At 47.4% G+C, this 22,901-nt stretch overlaps 1 protein-coding gene across 1 annotated transcript; it reads right to left on the bottom strand.

The window, feature by feature from the left end:
* Positions 1–10,466: 10,466 nt before the first annotated feature.
* Positions 10,467–22,676, bottom strand: LOC128343818 (major histocompatibility complex class I-related gene protein-like). Its single transcript, XM_053293253.1, has 4 exons — positions 22,566–22,676; positions 21,292–21,601; positions 10,970–11,212; positions 10,467–10,636 (listed from the first exon to the last, which is right to left on the bottom strand). Exons 1-4 carry the CDS (start codon positions 22,674–22,676, stop codon positions 10,467–10,469), a joined length of 834 nt encoding a protein of 277 aa, XP_053149228.1.
* Between the last annotated feature and the right edge of the window lie 225 nt (positions 22,677–22,901).

The following is a 22,901-nucleotide window of genomic DNA, read 5'->3' as shown; positions in this document are numbered from 1 at the left end:
TCCAGGTCACACAGATCTCCCTGGGGTAAAAGCCGTAGGCCCAGCAGAAAAGAGTTTCCAGGCCATGTTCACTCACCCTTCACTGCACCTTCACCACTGGGGGCTCTGCAAAAATGAGTTTCAATACAGCATTTTTCCGGTGGATAGCAGTGTGGGTGGCCTACTTTGACAGCAGGGAGAGGACCCATGTGGGCATCCAGTCCCACCCTCAGCCCCGACATGGGAGATCATACATTTGCAGGATCCCAAACAATTAAAACGTCCAAAGAACAGTATGCAATAGGCTCCCCCAGCATCTTACAGCACTGAAAATGCTCAGATACGATACGATACGATACGATAAATCTTTATTGTCATTGTCCTGTACAGAACAACGAGATTGAGAGAATCTACAACAACCTCTACAGGACCTAACAAAGAATAGCTGAATATATCCCAATATGCCCCCCCCCCATATACCCATTACTCTAAAAAAACTCTAAAAGAAACACTAAAGAACTCTGAAAACTGAAAACAAAAACCCCATCAGAAACTGTATTTTGCTGCATGCAAAGCTAAAACCGCTTTTGGATAGAAGCTATTTCTCAAGCGGCTAGTCCTGGCCTTTATGACCCCATACCTCCTTCCCAAAGGCAGAAGCTGAAAGAGATCATTTCCAGGGTGCGTGGGATCCTGCACTATCTCTACTGCTTTGTTAAAACTCCTGGTGGCATAAATTTGATCTAAAGTGGGAAGAGTACACCCAATTATTCTCTCCGCAGTCTTAACAACCTTGGACAGCAGTGCTCTTTCCCTAACTGTGCAACTCCCAAACCACACATAGATTCCATAGGTTAACACACTCTCTATGGTACAGCGGTAGAACATCAACAGTAGATTATTTGAAAGATTATTCCTCCTGAGAATTCTCAAGAAGTATAGTCTCTGCTGTGCTCTCTTCACCAGATCTTTGGTGTTTGCTCCCCATGTCAGATCATCTCTCAACTCCATTCCCAGAAATCTGAACACCGAAACCCGTTCCACATAAATCCCTTCAATAATGAGTGGCTGAATATCCGATTTACATTTCCTAAAATCCACAATGATCTCCTTTGGTTTTTTTTAATTGAGGAATAAGTTATTCTCCCCACACCACTCTGTCAGGAAGTGGAGCGGCTGACAGAGTGGTATTATGGAAGACCAGGATGCTTCATTAGCGGCCTTCAGCTCTTCTGCATTGTTTGGTCTCATGTCTCTCATCCTTCTCTTGGCAATGCCCCATAGATTCCACTTCCTTCCTGTAGGCCGACTCCCCTTCTCCAGCAGTAATCAGACCAATCACAGTTGTGTCGTCTGCAAACTTAATGATCTTATTGCTGGGGTAGTTGGGAACACAGTCATATGTGTAAAGCGTGTACAAAAGTGGGCTCAACACGCCCATAATACCTCATCAGTGCCACAGGCTGATAGCATCCATGCCACGCCGCATTGAGGCAGTAATTGCTGCAAAAGGGGCCCAAACCAAGTACTGAATACATATGCATGCTTATACTTTTCAAAGGTCCGATATTGTTCTATTCTACAATCCTTGTCTTCTTGGTTCCATGTAATATTCTAATTTATCAGTTTCACCTTTTAATTTGCATTACTGAAATTAATGGACTTTTGCACGATATTCTAATTTTCCAAGTTTCACCTGTATATGCTGATGTCAAAAGCAGGGACACATGATCTGACCTGCCAAGGTGTGCCAGGGGCTTAACCTCATATGCCCATTTAATGTTCGTATACACCTTGTCAAGCATATTTCCCCCCCCTTGTTGCACACTTAATGTGCTGGTGAAAATTTGGGAATACTGCCTTCAAGTCTTCAAGTTCAAGATGCCACAAGTAGCAGTCCAGAGATTGTGTTCCTTCCAGGATTTTAGCTGCCGATAAGTTTCTGGGGAAAATACAAAGTGCCGGTTTTTATCTTTAAAGCCCTGAATGGCTTAGCTCTGGGTTACCTGAGAGAGTGCCTTTCTCTACGAGATCCCCACCATTCACTGAGATCATCAGGAGGGTCCACCTTTGGGTTCCACTGGTTCATCTCTTGGCAACCTGGGATAGGGCCTTCTCAGTTGCACCCCTAGGTTGTAGAATGCACTCCCCATGGCTATGAGGGGATATACAGGGGTGAAGCTAGGGGAGAGGGGGCCTGTGTTCGCTCCTCTCTCCAGCAGCCCCTTGGAGTGAGGGAGATAATGAAGAAAATAGGGAGGAGTGGAGCTGGGGGGCCTTCAGGAGCTGGGGGGCTTGGATTCTTTGAACCCCTTAGCTCAAGCGACATCCCTGAGAGGATTATCTTCCTTGGAGGCAGGGGCATAGCTATAATTGAGCAAAAGGGTTCAAAGAACACAGGGCCCCCAGCTCCTGAGGGCCCTCCAGGTCCACCCCTCCCTATTTTCCTCATTATCTCCCACACTCTGGGGGCCACCAGAGAGAGTGATGAACATGGGCCCCCTCTCTCCTAGCTACGCTTCTGTTGGAGGCCTTAAGGAGAGCCTTAAAGACCCATCTTTTTAGCCTAGTTTTTAAGTGATATTCTGTTTTTATATTGATTTTAATTTTCTTGTAAATGATTTTTGGTTTTAATTGGTACAGGTACGTATTTTTTTATTTTAGTGTAAACCACCCTTAGCCACTTTAGAAAGGGTGGTATATAAATCAAATCAAATCAATCAATCAAATATTGTTGAATTCCTCACATGTAATAAGCTGTGCCCAAACAATTTCTGGCTGGGAAGGGGGAGTTGTTTCGAGGGAAGAGTGTTAAGCTAAGTGTGGGATGGGGGGAGAGATACTGGGAGAGGAGACTGTGGGGATGAAAAAGGCAGTTAGACCAGCCATTTTGAAAACGCACAAAGAGAGAGACAAAAATATACACCCCCACAAAAAGAACACACACCCACACACCAAAATGGAAATCCACAACTCACAAACCAAAATGCAAGCAAAAACACAGGAAAACACCCACCCACACCCACACCCACACCGACACACACGCACACTGTTGTCAGGGACCACCACCACCACCCCAACTGGGACACAGAGGTTCCTCAGAGGAGGTGTCTGTGGTGAGTGGAGCCAGAAGCTCTGCCTCTCCCTGACCTTGATCCTCTGAAGGACCCCCATGACTGAGACCCCTGAGATTCCTCACTCAAAGGAGGAGCCCTTAACCAGCTGTTCCCAGCCACTCAAGTATACTATAGCACAGTGATGATTTTCACACATCACAGTGATGATTGTAAAAGAATCTCCTAACCTTCAAAATATACGACAGCGGATTCATAAATATATAAAGTATAGTCTAGTTCACAGTGGCTGACATGATGTGCAGCGCTACAGAGCAGTAATCCTGCAGCCCAGTCACAACAATGGGGAAAACGGAAGAAGTGCTGCTTGCGCTGCTGCCCATTCCTAAAAGCATTGCCTTAAAAGTCTGCAGCCTTACAGCTGCTTAATGCTGAGCATCATGTCAGCTTGTCTCTTTAGATTCAGCACTAAACGTTATATTGGGGAGGGGATTAGAAGATTGCCAACATTGTAATGATACATTTCCTTTTCAAAAACTATGGAAATCCAATGTTAGAAAACCTGCTGGTTTAAGAACAGAGTTAAGGCTATCTCATTTTGGCTCAAATTCCACAAAGCCAAGAAATTGGCCCCTAAGGCTGATGCTTGAATGGACGTGCCATCTGATCAATAATGATCTTGTGCGATGTCACAAATTGTGCTTGCTTTCAACTTACCCTCCATGCAGGCACACTTTTCCTTGGTCTTTAAGACCCAGATCAAGATGTGGATGATGGAGAGAGTGGCATTGACAAAGATACCCCATGTTATCCAGGTCCTGTTCTCTCTTTTGAAGCATCAAAGCCTCACTGTATTGCTAGAGGAATTCTCTTGTGAGTTGATTCATTAGGGTTTGTTGCTTACATACTAGCTTGCAGCAGTGAGGGGCATGAGCACCACCCCAGGGGAAAGGGGTGAGGGGAAAGAATACAACCTTAAATGGCAGTGAACATCCCCACCACTGGTTCCCGGTACGCTCTACATGGCTGTGTTGGCCGACCCAGCATCCTGCAGGGAAGCTGCCCGATCCATACTGCACAGTTGGCCTCTGTGCATGTATAGAGGCCATTTGAGGGGTTACAATGGCACCAATCTGCCATGCTAACTGCTCAAATGGCCTCTGTGCACGCACGGAGGCCAAATGAGCAGCAAGGCGACACAGCCTCTACTCAGGATGCTGGGTGGGACAACATGGCCATGTAGACCATACAAAGAAACAGTGGAGGTGAAGTTGCTGCCATTTAAAGTTATTTTCCCCCATCCTCACCTCTCGCCTCCCTTGCCCACCGGAGCACTGCTCACCAGACACTGCTGAATTGCAAGATGGGTTAAATACAGGGAAGTAACCACTTTCTTGCACCCATACGAACAGCCCTGCTGTTCATGCATGTTCATGCAATCATGCATGGTGTGGAGAAAGTTCATAGAGATAAATTTCTTTTACACATAACACTAGAAGCAGGGGTCATCCCTTTGTCCCATGACTGCTAAGTTTTCTCAAGAGTCTTTGATGAGGAACATTGTTGAAAGCCTTCTGGAAGTCCAGGTATACTATGTCAACTGGATCGCCTTTCTCGAAGAATTCCAAAAGGTGAGTGAGGCAAGATTTTCCTTTGCAGAAGGTAAACCCATCATCACCTTATTCTCACTCAACCCAAAGGAAGTTTTAGAGTGCTCCGGTGAGGTTGAATGAAGGCAAATGGTTTTTGATGCTGACTTGTCTCTCTTCGGTTGGGGACCATAGACGTAGAAGATGCTAAGGACAGCAGTGTTTTCTATAGTCCCTGGTGCATGGAGACCTGGTGTATGACCTGAGATCTGTGTTCTGAAATGATACAGCTCATCATTCTAACCCCTTTCTTTGCTCATTCCCCACAACAGGAAGATGAGCCTTTCAGTCTAGATTGTGCAGGGCCCAAATGGAGATAAATTTCTGTCTCTGCCCCTGTTTTTGTCATCCTCACCTCTCCTCAGCAGAGATTCCTTGGCATACTTTATGTATTTCTGCAGCCACTCAATGCATTCCTCCTCCAGGAAATCCCTGTAATACTGAGGATGGGCTGAGATAGTGTACCATTTCCTCTTGAGCCCTGGAGCGGTGGCATTGGCTGCTGCAGTCCAGGGTGTTGGAAATTCTCTGTGGTGAGAGAATCCCTTTCTCATTATAGCAGAGTGCACAGAGGCACAACACAGCGGTAGTTTAGTTAGGCATGCGTGTATGCTGAGAGTAAAGTAACTTGGAGCCAATTCATAGTTTCAAATCAATATAAAAGGCATTTATTAAGGAACTCCATTCTAGATAGGAAAGTGAGGAGTTAGGATCTCTAATCTATCTATCTAGCTGGATGCAGATGGATTCTGCATCCTCTCTGCACATATGGTGCAGGGAGAGAGGCTTGCCATGTTGCAAGGTAGAGGGGCAGGTAGGGAAGAGAGAGAGGAAGAGGAAGTTAATCCCTAAAAGTAGCAATCTACATTTCAAAGGGATAGCATCAGAGCAGTGGAGAAGTGATGACCAATGTCTTGACTCTCTAGCCCTCTGACTTACTAGTCTGTCCTCCACTGTCTGAGGCAAAGAGACAGCGCAAAGTCCTTTAACTTCCAACACCCCCTCTCGATGTCTCGTGACTCAGCTCACAAGATTCATTTTCTCTCTCAGCTTTTCAAAGTAGGGTCTTGGTAGTGGCTTAGTGAGTATGTCTGCAAGCATTTCATTTGTCGGGCAGTAGATCAGCTTGATTAGTCCATCCTTCTGCAGACTTCTCACTACATGGTACTTCACATCAATATGTTTGGTACGACTCATTACATCTTCTTGTTTGGAGAGTTGAATGCAGCTTTGGTTGTCTTCATACACTGGTATGGGCTGTGGTACATCTGTACCTAGGTCCTTCAGTAGTTGACACAGCCATTGTATCTCGTGACTGCCCTGTGCAGCTGATACATATTCCACTTCAGTGGTTGATGATGCTACTATGTCTTGCTTTGTGCTTGACCAGCTTATCGCTCCATCTCCATAGAAAATTATGTGACCACTGGTGGATTTCCTTTCTGTTAGATCTCCGCCCCAGTCTGCATCTACGTATGCTTCTAGTTTTGGTTGACTATTAGCTGGTAGCTTGAGCTTAAAGTGTGCAGTACCTTTTTGGTACCTAACAAGTCTCTTAATCGCATTCCAGTCCTTGACTGTTGGTGATGCAGTCTTTCTACAAAGTAAGCCAACTGCTGTACTAATATCTGGCCTAGTGAGTGTACTAATGTATAAAAGCTTACCTAATGCTTCACGATATCTATGGTTGTCAGATAGTGGCTCAGTTTGATCTTCTTGCTTTATGTAGTTCACTTCCATTGGAGTTGGTGTAGGATTCGCATTTTCCAGTCTGAGCAGGTTTATCAAGTCTTTAATGTTCTGTTCTTGGTTGATGAGGAAACTTCCATCTTTCTCTCTTTGTACTTGAATGCCCAAGTAGTGTGCAATGTTGCCAAGTTGCTTGACTTCCACATCTCTGTTCAGATGATGCATTATTTCCTTGCTGTCATCTGGATTTTCATAGGCAAGAATCAAATCATCAACATACGCCAAAATGTAAGTCCACTTGCCATCTATGCATCTCGTGTATAGACAGGGATCCGCGTTGCTTCTTTTGAAGTTTGCTTGAAGCAGCATATCATTTAGTTTTATGTTCCACTAGTAACTTTAAGCCCGTTAAATTAACGGGCGCTAGTAAACCTTTGGGGCCAGTTAACTCCGCCTCCTCTGGCCGAGGCCGCGGCTCCGCCGCCGCCGCCTCAGCCACACCGCGTCCTCCTCCACCCGGCCGGGCCCACCGCCTCCTCTGGCCGAGAGTGGGGGCCCTTTTCCGAGAGTACTGCCCCACTCTCCCTCCCTCCCTTCTGCCCCACACTCTTGCCTCTCTTCCCCTCCCTCCCACCCCACTCCCTTTTGCCCTCCCTCCCCTCCCACCCCTCTCTCTCACCCTCCCCTCCCTGTCAGCGTCCTGCCCCAGTCCCTCCTGCCCTCCCACCGCCCCACTCCCTCTTCCCCTTCCCTTCCCCCTCCCCCTGCCCCACTCCCTCTTGCCCTTCCCCCTCCCCCTCTCGCCCTCCCCCTGCCCTACTCCCTCTTGCCCTTACCCCTCCTCCCTGCCCCACTCTCTCTTGCCCTTCTCCCTCCCCCACCCCACTCCCTCTTGCCCTTCCTCCTCCCCCCTGCCCCACTCCCTCTTGCCTTTCCCCCTCCCCCCTGACCCACTCCCTCTTGCCCTTTCCCCTCCCCCACTCCCTCTTGCCCTTGCCCTTCCCCCACTCCCTCTTGCCCCTCCCCCAGCCCCACTCCCTCTTGCCCCTCCCCCTGTCCCACTCTATCTGGCCCCTCCCCCTCCCCCTGCCCCACTCCTCTTTAGCCCGTTATATTAATGGGCTCGTTCTTTGGGGCTGGCTGTTCCGTTCTCTCTCCTGCCCCACTCTCCCTTCTGCCCCACACTCTTGCCTCTCTTCCCCTCCCTCCCTCCCCACTCTCTTGCCCTCCTTCCCCCTCCCAGCCCTCTCTCTCACCCTCCCCTCCCTGTCAGCCTCCTGCCCCAGTCCCTCCTGCCCTCCCCACTCCCACTTGCCCTTCCCTCCCCCCTCCCCCTGCCCCAGTCCCTCTTGCCCTTCCCCTCCCCCCTCTCACCCTTCCCCCTCCCCCTGCCCCACTCCTCCTTGCCCTTCCTCCTCCCCCCTGCCCAGAAGAGTCATGCGCTCCGGGCCCCACCGCCACCATTCCCCCTCCCCCCGCCGCCAGCCTCTGTGCCGCCGCCGACCTCCCTGACCGGGCCAGGGCCCCCACCACCGCTGGCCTCCCCTTTCTGGGCCGGGCTGGCCGCTGCCGCCTGTGGCCTCCGTGGACGGGCCGGGCCTGCCACCACCTCTATCCCCCCTGCCCAGTCTCTGGCTGGGCCGCCGCTGGCCTCCACGGCCGGGCCCTTTTCCGCTGGACTCCACTTTGCCTCTGCAGCCGGGCCCTTCGTTGCCGGCCTCCGTCGGCGCCCTTCCCCGCTGCTCTCCGCGGCCGGGCCAGGCTCTTCGCCGCCGGCCTCCGTGCCGCCGCCGGCCTCCGCGGTCAGGCCGGGCCTTTTGCCGCCAGCCTCCACACCACCGCTGGCCTCCGCAGCCGTGCCGGGCCTTTCGCCGCCGGCCTCCTCGCCGTCGCCGGCCTCCACGGCCGGGCCAGGCCTTTCGCCATTGGCCTTCGCGCCGCCGCCAGCCTCCGCGGCTGGGCCGGGCCCTTCGCCGCCGGCCTCCACACCGCCGCCAGCACCAACATGGCGGCCAGTGCCTGCGTCCATGTCTCCCTCGGCGTGTTCTGCGCACACGCACCACGCATGTGCAGAACAACCGAAAAAGACACGGACGCAGACACCAAGGGTTTTATTACATAGGATGCTCTGGCAGCCTGTTTTAAACCGTAAATGCTCTTTTGCAGTTTGCATACATAGTCCTCTTTGCCTTTCTCTAAGAAACCTGGTGGTTGTTGCATGTAAATGTTCTCTTCCAGTTCACCATGCAAGAATGCAGTTTTCATGTCTAGGTGTTCAACATGCATTCCTTTGCTAGCAGCAGTACTTAACAGAGTCCTTACTGTGGTATGTTTAACCACTGGTGCAAAGGTTTCATCATAATCTTCTGGTTGTGGTAGCTAGGATATTTCCTCCCATGATGAAGGTTCTTGTTGTTCCGCCGTTCTTGTGAGGTAGGACAGTCTCGGAGCTGGAACACCTCTGTTTGAGCACGTTGATCGCCTCACCTCACCCTCTGTGGTCCCTTCCATTACCTCAGGTGCATCTGGTGGATCGCTGGGGGTCTCTGTGTCAACTGTGGTTGGATCTGGATCTGCTGTCTCCTCCTCCTCCTCCTCAATTACTCTGAGATCAGGAAGCATAATCCAGTCATCAGGGTGCTTGGTCTGGTTGCTTGCTTTGGTGTAGGCCCCCTCTGAAGGTGTAGCTCTTTCATTCTCATCAAAATACACCGCTCTGTTTATGGTTATCCTGTTGGTGTCAGGATCCAGAATTCTGTAGCCTTTGGACTGGGCTGAGTAGCCTACAAAAATCCCTTTTGTGGCCCTAGCCTCTAACTTAGTCCTTTTTTCCTTTGGGATGTATGAGTAAGCCATGCTTCCAAAGACACGCAGGTGCGTCATGGATGGCTTATGACCATGCCAAAGTTCATATGGTGTTGTTCCTATAGGCTTTGTGTGCATTCTGTTTTGTATGTATGTAGCAGTCATGATGCCTTCTCCCCAGAATTTCTGTGGGAGGTGTGCGTCAGCAAGCATGCATCTTACCATGTCCAGTAGACTTCTATTCTTTGACACTTCATTCTGTGATGCGTTGGAAGCTGCCGTGGTTTGATGCATGATTCCATGTTCTCTCAGGAACTGCTGTGTGGCATTGGACATATATTCTCCTCCATTGTCTGTGCGTAGGATCTTTGGCTTCCAGCCAAATTTGTTGCTTGCCATCACCACATATTCTTTCAATTTCTCGAGCATCTCTGATTTTTCCTTTAGTAGAAATACACATGTGTATTGTGAGAAATCATCTGTTATAGTTAGAAAATATTTTTGATTACCTATGGTTGCTGGTAGTGGTCCAGATATATCGCTGTGGATCAGCTCCAGGGGTCTTCCGGTCTTCCTTTCACTCTGCTTAGGAAATGGCTTGTTAACTGCTTTGGACTCAAGACAACAAACACAGTTAGTTACAATGTCACATGGTACAAAATCAATGCCATTAGCTAATCCCTTTTCCTTCATGTTCTGGATTGACTCAAAACTCCTGTGTCCCAGCCGTCTATGCCACAGTTGCAAGCAGTTTTCATGCAGCCATGACTTAGCAAGGTTCACTTTATTTGGTATGCCTCAGGTTTGGACTGGGCTGGTCTTTCTCTGTCTGTAGATTGCTCCTCCACACAATAAAGACCTTTGGATTTAGAGCCTACAAGGCAAACTTCTCCATTCTGGGTAACAACACATTGTCCATTTTTTAATATACAGTTCACAGCCTTGTTTCTCTAGCTTGGATATTGAAATCAAGGAGCTTGAGAGGTCAGGGATATACAAAACATCTTTAAGAAAAAATGTTTTAACAGATCCACCCAGCAATTTGCAATACAAAATTCCTCCTCCTTTCTTCTTGGCTTTAATTGTAGTATTATTGCCCAAATAAACAGTCTCTTCAGGAATATCAGACAGTTCAGTATAGAAAGCCAGATTATTCAAAATATGCACAGACAAACCAGAATCCAAATAAATGAACTTTTCATCGCTTTGCATCAAATTAACATTATAATTCCTGTTTGAATATCTTTCTGTAAACTGATTCATATTCTCCTTAGTAAAATCGGTCCTTCTTGGCGGTGGCATTGGCTGCTACAGTCCAGGAGAGGGTGCCCTTGTCGAAGCTGATGAAGTTCCTCCCATTGTAGCCCAACCAGGTATTCCCCACTTTCTGACCGTCCTCCCTCAGCTCACAGCCACATATTCCCTGCCAAGTGAGAAAACCTAAAAGAGAAGAGAAGTCGGTTTCACATTCACACCTTAAATATGGAACTGACATTTGCATGCTGATAGATCCTACATTCAGCTTTGGGATACCCCATATCATACACTCCCAGACTGTACTTAGAAAACTGTCCCCTTAGAGATAGGCCAGCATTCTCTCTGGTCCACAGCATCGATTTTATTCAAAACACATGTTGCCCTATGTGGATTAGTTGATAGACTTGGAGAGAGGAAAATAGGAGAAACAATTCCCTTCCCACTCTCCATTCACAATGCCCATCCCACTTTTAATGTTCCACCATCCACTCACTCACCAATGCCACTCCCACTCACCTTCACTCTGGTTGCCATATTTTTGGACCATTGCCACGTGTTGGCTCAACATCTCCTCTAGACCAGATGAATGCTGGGTGTACAAGCGCCAGTACTCAGGATCATCCTGGACAAACTGCCTCATCTTCTGCTCACGGCGAATGAAGAGCTGGTCATTGAAGTACCCCAGACCCATGAACTGGGGTAGCCCTTCAGCAGAATCCCACACTGCAATATGAACCTTCACAGAGTGTGAGGAGGTACCTGAAAGGGGAGAGAGATGGGCAGAGTTAGGGCCTTTTCTGTCCAGGGCCCTCAAAGTGATCTAGGTGCATCCATTTGCTTACCATGAACATAAGAGCAGCCCAGCTGGATCAGGCCCACGGCCCATCTAGTCCAGCATCCTGTTTCACACAGTGGCCAACCAGATGCCTCTGGGAAGCCCAAGGCGAGAAGCAAAGGCATGCCTTATTATCACTGGCTGTTGCTCCCCTGCAACTGCTATTCAGATGCATTGTGCCTCTGAGGCTTGAGGTGGCCCATAGACACCAGACAAGTAGCCACTGATAGATCTGTCCTCCATGAATTTGTCTAAGCCCCTTTTAAAGCCATTCAGGCTAGTGGCTGTCACTACATCTTGTGGCATAGAATTCCATAGATTAACTATGCACTATGTGGAAAAGTACTTCCTTTTGCTGGGCCTAAATTTCTGAACCTTCAGTTTCATTGGATGATCCCTGGTTCTAGTGTTGTGTGTGAGAGAGAGAAATTTCTATCTCTCCACTCTCTCTGCTCCATGCATAATTTATATACCTCTATCGATGCACGATGCATCTTCCCATAGTTGCCTCTTTTCCAAACTAAAAAGCCCCAGATGCTGTAGCCTTGCCTCATAAGGAAGGTGCTCTAGACCCCTGATCATCTTGGTTGCCCTCTTCTGCACCTTTTCCTGTTCTACAATATCCTTCTTAAGATACGGTGACCAGAACTGTATGCAGTACTCCAAATGTGCACCAGTACTCCAATAATGCTGCACCATAGATGCGTATACGGGCATAAGAATATTAGCATTCTTATTTCCAAGCCCCTGCCTAATGATCCCTAGCATGGAATTTATCTTTTTCACAGCTGCTGTTTCAATAAGCTGTCCACCATGACCCCAAGCTCTCTCTCCTGGCCAGTCACTGACAGTTCAAACCCCATCAGTGTATATGTCACGCTGGGGTTTTCTGCCCCCATATGCATCACTTCTCACTTGCTTGCATTGATCTGCATTGGCCATTTTGTCTCCCACTGTCGTCCATGATCTTCCTCCCCGCTGCAGGAAGGCAGAAAGAATGTCCTTGGCTCCAGCATTCCAGAGAAGCATCTACAGACACTTCCATTCAGCTCTATCCAAGAGTTCTATGGTATCTCAAATCCCAAATCCTGATGCACACATAGCAAGCCATGTGCAAAAATTATGGAAGCCAAGCCAATGATTTAGAGACCTTCCCACCCATTGCTTTGTGTCTGCTGCTGGCAGACCGCAGCAGAAGGGTCTTTGACCATTTGTTCATGCTGGGAAATGGGAGAGTTCTCCTTTCTCAGCTGGGCTGAATGTGGCTCCTTGTTCGAACACGAAGACACGGGAGCAGCCAAAAGAAGAGCTTGACATTCATATTCCTCTGCCCCATCTCACCCCTTCCTCATCTATTCTGCCTGCCCTTTCACAGTTTGGGCATAAGAACATAGGAAGCTTCCTTATACCAAGTCCGACCATTGGTCTATCAAGCTCAGTATTGTCTTCACAGACTGGCAGCGGCTTCTCCAAGGTTGCGGGCAGGAGTCTCTCTCGGCCCTATCTTGGAGATGCTGCCAGAGAGGGAACATGGAACCTCCTGCATGCAAGCCTGCAGACGTTCTTCCTAGAAGGGCCCCATTCCCAAGGGGAACACCTTCGTGTTCATGTGCAGTCTCCCATTCAAATGCAAACCAGGGAGGACCCTGCTTAGCAAAGGGGACAATTCCTGCATACTACCACAAGATCAGCTCTCTTCCATCTTGCATGTTGGGGCAAGTTGAGACAGGCAGGCTACTGGGTGCTGCTCCTCTCCCTGCTATTCCAAGAATTAGGAGCAGCTCCTCCCAAGGACTTGGCCTTTGCTAGTTGTGGAGTAAAAACAAAGCCCTTCCCTTGAGCTTCCCAAGTTGTGTCATGCCTGGAAGGATACGGGACAGCCTCCTAGTCAACAGAAGCCCTAGGCAGGATGTTGCTGTCTTAGATAGACAGACATATTGGGGAAGTGAATCACGTTCCTTCCACTGGGGTTTCACAAATGATGACAAGTGATGATTGTGGTTTAGGTTTGTAACTCATCCAAGTTCCTCCTTTTCTGGCTAGAGTTACACTTCTCTGCCGCTCCAGATCTGAGTTGCCAAGACCCAGATGACCCAGCATCCTCTTTCCCTTCATCAGCCACATTATGAGCATTCGGCCCAGGAGACACGAGCCCTAATTGTCCGGCTGCTTGCCACCACCTCTAAGCTTGTTTGGAAGAAGCAGGAGAAAGGGCAGGTTCCAAGCTAGGACTTCCCCCTTCAGGTCCTTAGCCTCCTCTGTCACTGAATGGGGAGGGACAGAGCTGAGCATCTTCACTCCCTATTTCCTCCATCTCTGTCCCTTCCCTTTCTACAAAGACCCATCTGCCAGATTGCGTGGAGGGGGACGGGATAGTGGGCAGCCCTTTTGACCAGTGTCCCAGTGGAGCGGGTAGAGCAGCCCTGCACAGCAAAAAGCCCAGGAGCCAGATCCAGCCCGCAGGGACTTTTCTACTGGCCCACATGATACTGGCAGTATCACAGGAGCTGGAAACTGTCTTACCGTGCCATCCAGTCTGCATGTTTACTCAGGAAACATCCCATGGTGTACCCAATGAGGCTTGCTTCCTAGTAAGCATGCCCAGGATTGCAACCTTAAAGCAACAGCAATTTAGGGAGAGGAGAGGAGAGAGCATTTATTTGGGGCTGCCATGCATTCTAGGTGTCCCCACTGAATTGGCAGGGATAAGGCCTATTTTCTGACCAATATCCTTGTATAAAAACTTTGGATCCCTTAAAGGGGGGCAGAGTTGACAAGTAATTAAAACTGTTTTAATTAAATGTTTTAATTTAATTATTTACTGTTTTTTATTTAATTATTTAATTTTTAATTTAATTTAATTTAATTAATTAAAAATTAAATGTTTTTGAAACATTTTAAATAATAATTTGAATGTAATAATTAATGTGCTAGAAATTTATTTCATTTATTATTTATTTATCACATGTGGATACTGCCCCAAATGTATGTCTCTGAGCATAGTTGACCACAGCCCCCCCCCCCACACACACCCAGTCATGGTTGGTTCCGGCCCAGCAGGGCATTTGAGTTGGGTACAGCTGCAGTGAGTGACACATGGGGACACCTCAATGGCATCGTTTGTGATGATCTCATCCACCCCGATTCAAGATGGCAGAAGTGTAAAGTTCTAAGGTGCAAGTGGGCTAACTTGTGAACCGTTTAACCAGTCTGAACCTCGATTTTCTCTTTGCCAGCTTCTCCTTAGGAACATAGGAAACTGCCATATACAGAGTCAGACCATTGGTCTATCCAGCTCAGTATTGTCTTCACAGACTGGCAGCGGCTTCTCCAAGGTTGCAGGCAGGTATCTCTCTCAGCCCTATCCTGGAGAAGCCAGGGAGGGAACTTGGAACCTAGATGCTCTTCCCAAAGCGGCTCCATCCCCTGAGGGGAATATCTTGCAGTGCTCACACTTCTAGTCTCCCATTCAGATGTAACCAGGGCAGATTCCCTGCTTACCTATGGGGACAAGTCATGCTTGCTACCACAAGACCAGCTCTCCTCTCTCGGAAGGAAGACAAGGACAGGGAGGCTTTACTTATTTGTTTGTAAATAATGAAACAGCACTATTTTGATATAAAATGAATGTACGCAATAATTGAATGGAACCAATAACCAAAGCATTCCCTTCTCCCACTGTGGGAACCAAATCTGACACTGAAGCAATTCAGAGGGGCAGTTCAAGGGGCAATTCATCACTAGTCCCCAACCACAATTAATGGGAAACAGCCACATGGTCTGGAGCTACAAACAAGGTACTTTCCATTAATGCTGGATTGTGACTTTGCAGATCGGGACCTTGTCGATTAGGATGTGGGAATAAGCGATGTAGAAGAATCTTGCTCACATATTATTATTATTATTATTATTAGTAGTAGTAGTAGTAGTAGTAGTATTTATTTATTCAATTTCTATACCGCCCTTCCAAAAATGGCTCAGGGCGGTTTACACAGAGAGATAATAAATAAATAAGATGGATCCCTGTCCCCAAAGGGCTCACAATCTAATAGACAGGCATTGCTGGATAATCCGAGGAACATTCCATGAAAGTGCTATGTGGTTCTTCCCCTTCAATTCTGCTTCTGGCTAACGACAAGAATGCAAAGGCCCTCCTAATCACAAGTCTAAACAGCTTGGGCCCTGGGTATTTAAGAGAACGTCTTCTTCATTATGAGCCCACTGCCCATTGAGTTCGTCTGGAGAGGTCTGTCTCCAGTTGCCACCAGCTCGGCTGGTGGCCACACGGGGACGGGCCTTCTCAGTTGCTGCCCTGAGATTGTGGAATGTGGCAATGTGCTCCCTACCAAAATACGATCCTCCCCATCTCTGACACTTTTTAAAAAACCCTTGAAAACCCACCTCTTCAGCCAAGCCTTTTCAGCTTTTTAATTTTTTAGGTTTCAATCTGTTTTTGACTTTGAAATTGTTTAAATTGTTTTAAGTTTTGTGTGTGCTTTTAACTTTATTGTTAACCACCCAGAGATGAAAGTTTGGGGTGGTATACAAATCAGATAGATAGATAGATAGATAGATAGATAGATAGATAGATAGATAGATAGATAGATTAGGTGTGAAAGCAACCTATGGCCACGACACAGACCTGGGGATGAAGAAAGGCTGCCAACTTTCTTTCTGGCAGGACTCCAGTGCCTTTCATATTTGCCAGACAGGCAGTAATCTGTCCTAGTATTGCATGAGGGTGGTGGGGAAAGTGTCATCTGCTCAGTGTCAGTGTCGTGAGCAAGTGTTACATCTATAGGCACAGGAAGAGTCCAGTTGGGAATCAAAACTAGCCAAGAGACTAAGTCAGAAATGGATTGCAGGGCTTTTTGAAAGGAAAACCCACAACTTCACACAGGTGTGTGAGTGTCTTTAGTGGGCAATGCCCTAACACTTCCTCATGTGTGCGCATATATTTTGTTACCTATAGAGCAGGCCTGCACAACATAAGGCCCGGGTGCCAGACCTGGCCCACGGGGACCTCTTTGCTGGCCTCAGTCCTGTAGCCACAGCAAGAGCTATGAAGAGCTCTTGGTCTGTTATGCTGATCAACAGCAGTGGTTCAATGCGGTTGGCCACTTGAGACCTAATATCCCCCACCCCTGGGCTGGAATCTACTACTAACACCTTCCCTCTTTCCCCTCACTCCTACCCCTGATGCCAACCTTCTGCCTTTCATTAATATTTAAAATAATTAAGTTAACTGGAATGTTTCCCAGACTATGGGAAACACCTATATGGGCAGCAGCGATATAGGAAGATGCTGAAAGGCATCATCTCACATTGCATGGGAGGAGGCAATGGCGAACCCCTCCTATGGCGCAACGAGAAATGACTCGTCTAGCAAGCATGAGGTTGCTGGTTCGAATCCCTGCTGGTACCTATATCGGGCAGCAGGAAGATAGGAAGGCATCACCTCATACTGCACGGGAGGAGGCAATGGTAAACCCCTCCTGTATTCTACCAAAGACAACCACAGGGCTCTGTGGTCGCCAGGAGTTGACCCTGACTCGATGGCATGCTTTACCTTTAATAATTAATGTGCTGAAATTAACCTTGGCCCCCGCACACCAAACCATGGTTGTTTCCGGCCCACCAAGGCATTTGAGTTGTGGACCCCTGCTATAGAGTCACATCCCATGACATCGAGTGGGAGAAAACCCTCAGAGCTGGGAATTTGATGGCAGGGGTCTGCCAGGAGTGCCTTTGTCAGGGGGAGGAGAAATGGAGACCTTTGGCCAGGGTCTGGATTCTAGAGGAGTGTGGGCTACTACTTACTCCACTTTTCTTTTCTATCTATCTGTCAGATTTGTACACCGCCCCAACCTTTCATCTCTGGGTGGTTTACAGCGACTTAAAACAGGTTAAAACACAGGAAATCATAACCTGAAAACAATTTAAAACCAGAGTCAGATTTAAAAGCTTGGGTGAAGAGGTAAGTCTTCAAGTGCTTTTTAAAAGTTGTCAGAGATGGGGAGGCTTGTATTTCAGTAGGGAACGCATTCCACAGTCTTGGGGCAGCAACAGAGAAGGCCCGTCCCTGTGTGGCCACCAGATGGCAACCAGTCAGGGGCGTAGCAAGGTTGGAGTGGGCCCAGAGACAAGATTTTAAAATGGGGCCCCCCTCACTGAAGCTCAGCACATGAAGTAAAGAAATCTTAAATGAGGCTGAATAGTGGTAAGAAAAAGCATAGTATTTTTTTAAATATATATAAACTATGTGCCACAATAGAACATCATCCTAAATTAATTTTTTAAAGGTTTTGTAAATTGTGGACGATGCAAGTCATGTAATGGTCCTAGAGAAAGACATGCTGTTCTGGTAGCTCCAGGTCTTAACACTCACATCAATTTTGGAGGATGAATACAACTGAAGGAAGCCTGGGCAGGTGCGTGGCTGGGGGAGTCAGTCATGTGACTTGCCTTTGGGGGCCCCCTCAAGGCAGTGGGCCCCCAGACAACTGTCTCCCCTTGCCCTATTATAGTTACGCCCCTGCAACCAGTAGCAACTGGAGACGAACCTCTCCAGATGATCTCAATGGGCAATGGGGCTCATAATGAAGAAGACGTTCTCTTAAATACCCAGGGCCGAAGCCATCTAGGGCTTTATAGGTAATAACCAGCACTTTGTATTTTGCCCGGAAACTTAGCCAGTGTAGTACTTTCAACACAGGAGTAATGTGGTCTCTCTGCGAGATGACCCAGAGACCAACCTGGCTGCTGCATTCTGGACCAAATGCAGTTTCCGGACGACGTACAAAGGCAGCTACACGTAGAGCGCATTGCAGAAGTCAAGTCTGGAGGTGACCAGCAGATGTACCACCGTTCTAAGGTTGTTCATCTCAAGAAACGGATGCAGCTGGTGTATCAGCTGAAGCGGATAGAAAGCACTTCTGGCCACTGCCTCAACCTGAGATACCAGGGAGGTGTGTGACTGTGACTGATTGTGTGTGACTGTGACTGGTGTGTGACTGATTGTCATCAGTCACTTTTTATGTCATCTAAAATGCAACTTTCTCATGGCCTGAATTTCTGAACTGCATTATTAATTATTTATTTTTATTTATTTATTTAGACAGGTGTTATTGACTGGTTTGTTTTATCCAGACATCAAGTCCTTCCCAACCTGAGAAGGACTTGATGCCTGGATAAAACAAACCAATCAATAACACCAGTCTGACGGTGTAAATAAATAAATAATAATAAATAAATAATAATGCAGTTCAGAAATTCAGGTCATGAATTTCAGGCCATGAATTATTTTTTATTATTTCTTGTTTACACAGTCAGACAGGTGTTATTGACTGGTTTGTTTTATCCAGACATCGAGTCCTTCCCAAGGACCTGGGATGGCTGAATTTTATTGTCAATGGTTATATATCGTCGCAGAATATAGGATGTTCCCACTAAAGCTGCTTTTTTTTAAAATTGGCTGATGGAGATTTCTGTGGCCCCTATGGTGTTGAGGTGCTCTTCAAGGTCTTTTGGAACTGCACCCAGGGTGCCAATTACCACTGGGATTATTTTGGTCTTCTTCTGCCACAGCCTTTCAATTTCAATTTGTAGATCTTTGTATTTGGTGATTTTTTCTATCTCTTTTTCTTCTATTCTGCTATCCCCTGGTATTGCTATGTCGATTATTTTGACTTGTTTTTCTTTCTTCTCAACTACAGTGATATCTGGTGTATTGTGTGGCAGATGTTTGTCTGTTTGTACTCGGAAGTCCCATAATATTTTTACATCTTCATTTTCTTCAACTTTTTCAATTTTATGGTCCCACCAATTCTTGGCTACAGGTAGCTTGTATTTTTTGCAGATGTTCCAGTGTATCATCCCTGCTACCTTGTCATGCCTTTGTTTGTAGTCAGTCTGTGCGATCTTCTTACAACAGCTGATCAGGTGGTCCACTGTTTCATCTGCTTCTTTACAAAGGCGGCACTTGCTGTTTGTTGTGGATTTTTCTACTTTTGCTCTTATTGCATTTGTTCTTAGTGCCTGTTCTTGTGCAGCCAGTATTAAACCCTCTGTTTCTTTCTTCAAGTTGCCATTCTTAAGCCATTGCCAGGTCTTGGTGATGTCTGATTTTCCACTTATATTGTGCAAATATTGACCATGCAGGGGCTTATTTCTTCATTTTTCTGCTCGGTTCTTGACTTGTTCTTTCTTGTAGGCCTGTTTTGTTTCATTGGTGTTGAATAGTTTCGCGTTCTTGACCATTTGAAGTGCATCTTCTTCACTGTCCCTTATATATTCTTCAAGGCCTCTTTTCTCCTCCTCTACTGTTTGATGGACTTGCAGCATTCCTCTTCCACCTGAGCTGCGAGGGAGGTAGAGCCTATCTACATCACTGCAGGGGTGCAGAGCATGATTGATGGTCATTATTTTCCTGTTCTTACAATCTAGCGTCTCTAGCTCTGCCTGGGTCCAGTCTATTATTCCTGCAGTGTATCTAATAACAGGTATAGCCCAGGTGTTTATGGCTTGTATAATGTTCCCGCCATTGAGTTTGGACTTGAGGATTTTTCTGACTCTCCTGATGTATTCACTTCCCATTTTTCTTTTAACTTCAGTGTGTGCGATGTTATCAGCCTGGAGAATGCCCAAGTATTTGTAAGGTTCTTGCTCTTCCAGGTTCTTGATCTTGCTTCCATTGGGCAGTTCTATTCCTTCTGTTTTTCTTATTTTCCCTCTGTTCATTATTAATGCAGCACACTTGTCTAGTCCAAACTCCATTGCTATATCGCTACTGAATATACGGACAGTGTTTAGCAGTGATTCGATTTCTGACTGGGACTTTCCATACAACTTCAGATCGTCCATGTACAGCAGATGGTTGATTTTACTGGATGTTTTAGATGTTTGGTTTAATAATAATGTAATAATTATTATTATTAAATGTTATTATTTAATTATTATTATTATTAAATAAATAATAATAATAATAATTATTATTATTATTATTATTATTAGTTTACACAGGCAGGTGTTATTGACTGGTTTGTTTTATCCAGACATCGAGTCCTTCCCAAGGACCTGGGATGGCTGAATTTTATTATCAATATTGTTATTATTATAGGTATCGTCGCAAAATATAGGCTGTTCCCAGTAAAATTGCTTTTTGTAATTAGCTGGTGGTGATTACTAATTCTATTATTTTATTATTTTTAAGAACAGCAGTTTTTTAAGAACTGCACATGTTGTGTCTGGAGTGGTTAAAGTGTTGGACTAGGACCAGGAAGACCCGAGTTCAAATCCCCATTCAGCCATGAAACTCATTGGGTGACTCTTGGCCAGTCATGTATCTCTCAGCCTAACCTACCTCACAGAGTTGTTGTGAGGATAAAAATAACTATGTACACTGCTCTGACCTCCTTGGAGGAAGTGCGGGATATAACCTAACTCACAGGGTTGTTGTGAGGATGAAAATAACCACGAGCTCCTTGGAGGAAGAGCAGTATATAATTGTAATAAATGAATGAATGAATGAATGAATGAATAAATATAATAAGTTTAAAAAAATTCTTTCCACCCTCTCTATTTGTGCAAAAACCAAAATGTCATTCAGTGTAAAATACACCATCTTCAGTTGCCACGGAACTGGCAGGAGCAGACGTGCAAATGTTTCTAACCCACTTTCATCACTCTTTCATCCCAGCCCCCATACACGGAATGTAGCTGGCAACCAGAGCCCAGGTCAGGTTCCGGGCAGCATGAATCTCCTCTCCCACTTCGATCCCCGTTTCCACATTGCTGCCCCAGAGGAGATTGCAAATCTCTCCCCCTCCCCATCACGGAGGAGCCCACTTGGAGCGGGCGGGGAGCTTCGCCAAGGACTGCTCCCCCCCCAAGCAGCCCCCCAGGTAGCGATCGGCAGAAGGGCAGAGATGCCCAGAGCAACAACCAGAGGCATCTCCCTCCCCGCGCGGCCAGCAGTTCGGAGCCCTCCTCCGGGGATACTCACCAGAGCAGCCGCCCAGCAGCAGGAGGGCAGCTGCCCAGAGGGGCAAGAGGCGGACATTCCCAAGATGCATCAGGAGCCCGTTTCGGCAGCTCCAGGGCAGGCTGGGCGCCGCGATCTTCTTCCTGCTGCTTCTGCTGCTGGGAACGAGGCGAGGAGACGCCTCCAGCAGCTGCCCTGGAACTGGCCGAGAGGGAAATCGTCTCTCGATGGGGAACGGGCAGTCGGGCAGTCGTTGGGCAGAACCGGATACTTCGGAAGAGGATTTCGGGACCGAACCCCAAAGCACATTCTCTCCGCCGCCTCCTCCGCCCTAGCGTCAGGGGCGGGAAGGAAAGGGGGTAAAACGGGGACGTTTGTTGGCTGAACTGGTTAACCTGGATCATTACAAAGAACCATTTCCGGAAACGGAGTGGAATTGGGCGGATGGCTTTACCTAAATGGTTTAGGATCAAGGTATTTGAGGGGGAGCCCCCGAAAAAGGGGGCGACTTATCTGTACCCCCCCCATAAGTCCTAAGTGCAAGGAACATTCAGTTATTTAAAAATGGTTTATGTAAGAGGGGGGGAAATAGGGTGATGGAGTATAACGAAGGGGCAGTTTGGCACCAAAAGTTGGCAACCTAGCCCATTCCTGGCAATGGGCCGTAACAGGCGCTTCCATGATCTGCAACCTCGGTCGGTCTAGGTTGCCCATCACTAGGATCATAGGAAGCTGCCATATACGGAGTCAGACTCATACCATTTATACATCTAGCTCAAGACAGTCGTCGTCTACACCAGGGCTGCTCAACTTTGGCCCTCTTGCAGATGTTGGCCTACAGTTCCCATAACCTCTTTCTACTGACTGCTGTGGCTGGGGATTGTGGGAGCTGTAGTCCAAAAACAGCTGGAGGGCCAAAGTTGAGCAGTCCTGGTCTACACACAGACTGTCTCCAGGGTTGCAGGCAGGAACCTGCAGCTCCAGACCAGCTCCAGCTCCCCCAATGCTCCAGCCCGACTGTGAACCGAAAACAGTAAGATGAACTAGTGCAAGAACAGGTAGGTGTAGACATTGATGGATGACTTTGCGTGCGAGCAATTCATTGCTCAGCATTAACATTCCCTCCATTTGGAAATACCTGGTGTCACACCTTAGCCTGGAGGCTGTGGGGATCGGACTCCAGTTGTGCACCACCACACAGCAGTGGCACATGACTTTCTCTTGGGACTAGGGCAGGAGTTTGATGGTTCACAGGCCCAGATCCCCCTCCCTCACCCTGGATCCCACACTTTTACCTTGCTCTCTAGCTTGACTGCCTCTCCCAGCTCCAGCGACTGCTCTTTCCTTTGGTGCTTCTCTGCTACCCATCTCTTGAGTCCTCTTTGATTTCGAAGAGCTCCTGCCATGGTTTCCTGTGATGGTGGCTAAATTTCAGCCAGTTGTGAAATTGGTAATCTGCCGTTCTTCTGTTCCAAGGCACAGGTGGCAGGATGGAGCATGTAAATCTGCTGCGAGCAGGCGCTGGCATTCGCCCCCCAGCACTCTCTGATCTCCACCCCCCAGAGTCAGATTTCACTGGGCTCACTTAGCTTCACCAGTGCCTCATGACCTATATGTTTGTAAATATATGT

This window comes from Hemicordylus capensis, chromosome 2 (assembly GCF_027244095.1).
Source record: "Hemicordylus capensis ecotype Gifberg chromosome 2, rHemCap1.1.pri, whole genome shotgun sequence".
Taxonomy (NCBI): Eukaryota; Metazoa; Chordata; class Lepidosauria; order Squamata; family Cordylidae; genus Hemicordylus; species Hemicordylus capensis.
This window is presented reverse-complemented; position numbering and strand designations above follow the sequence as displayed.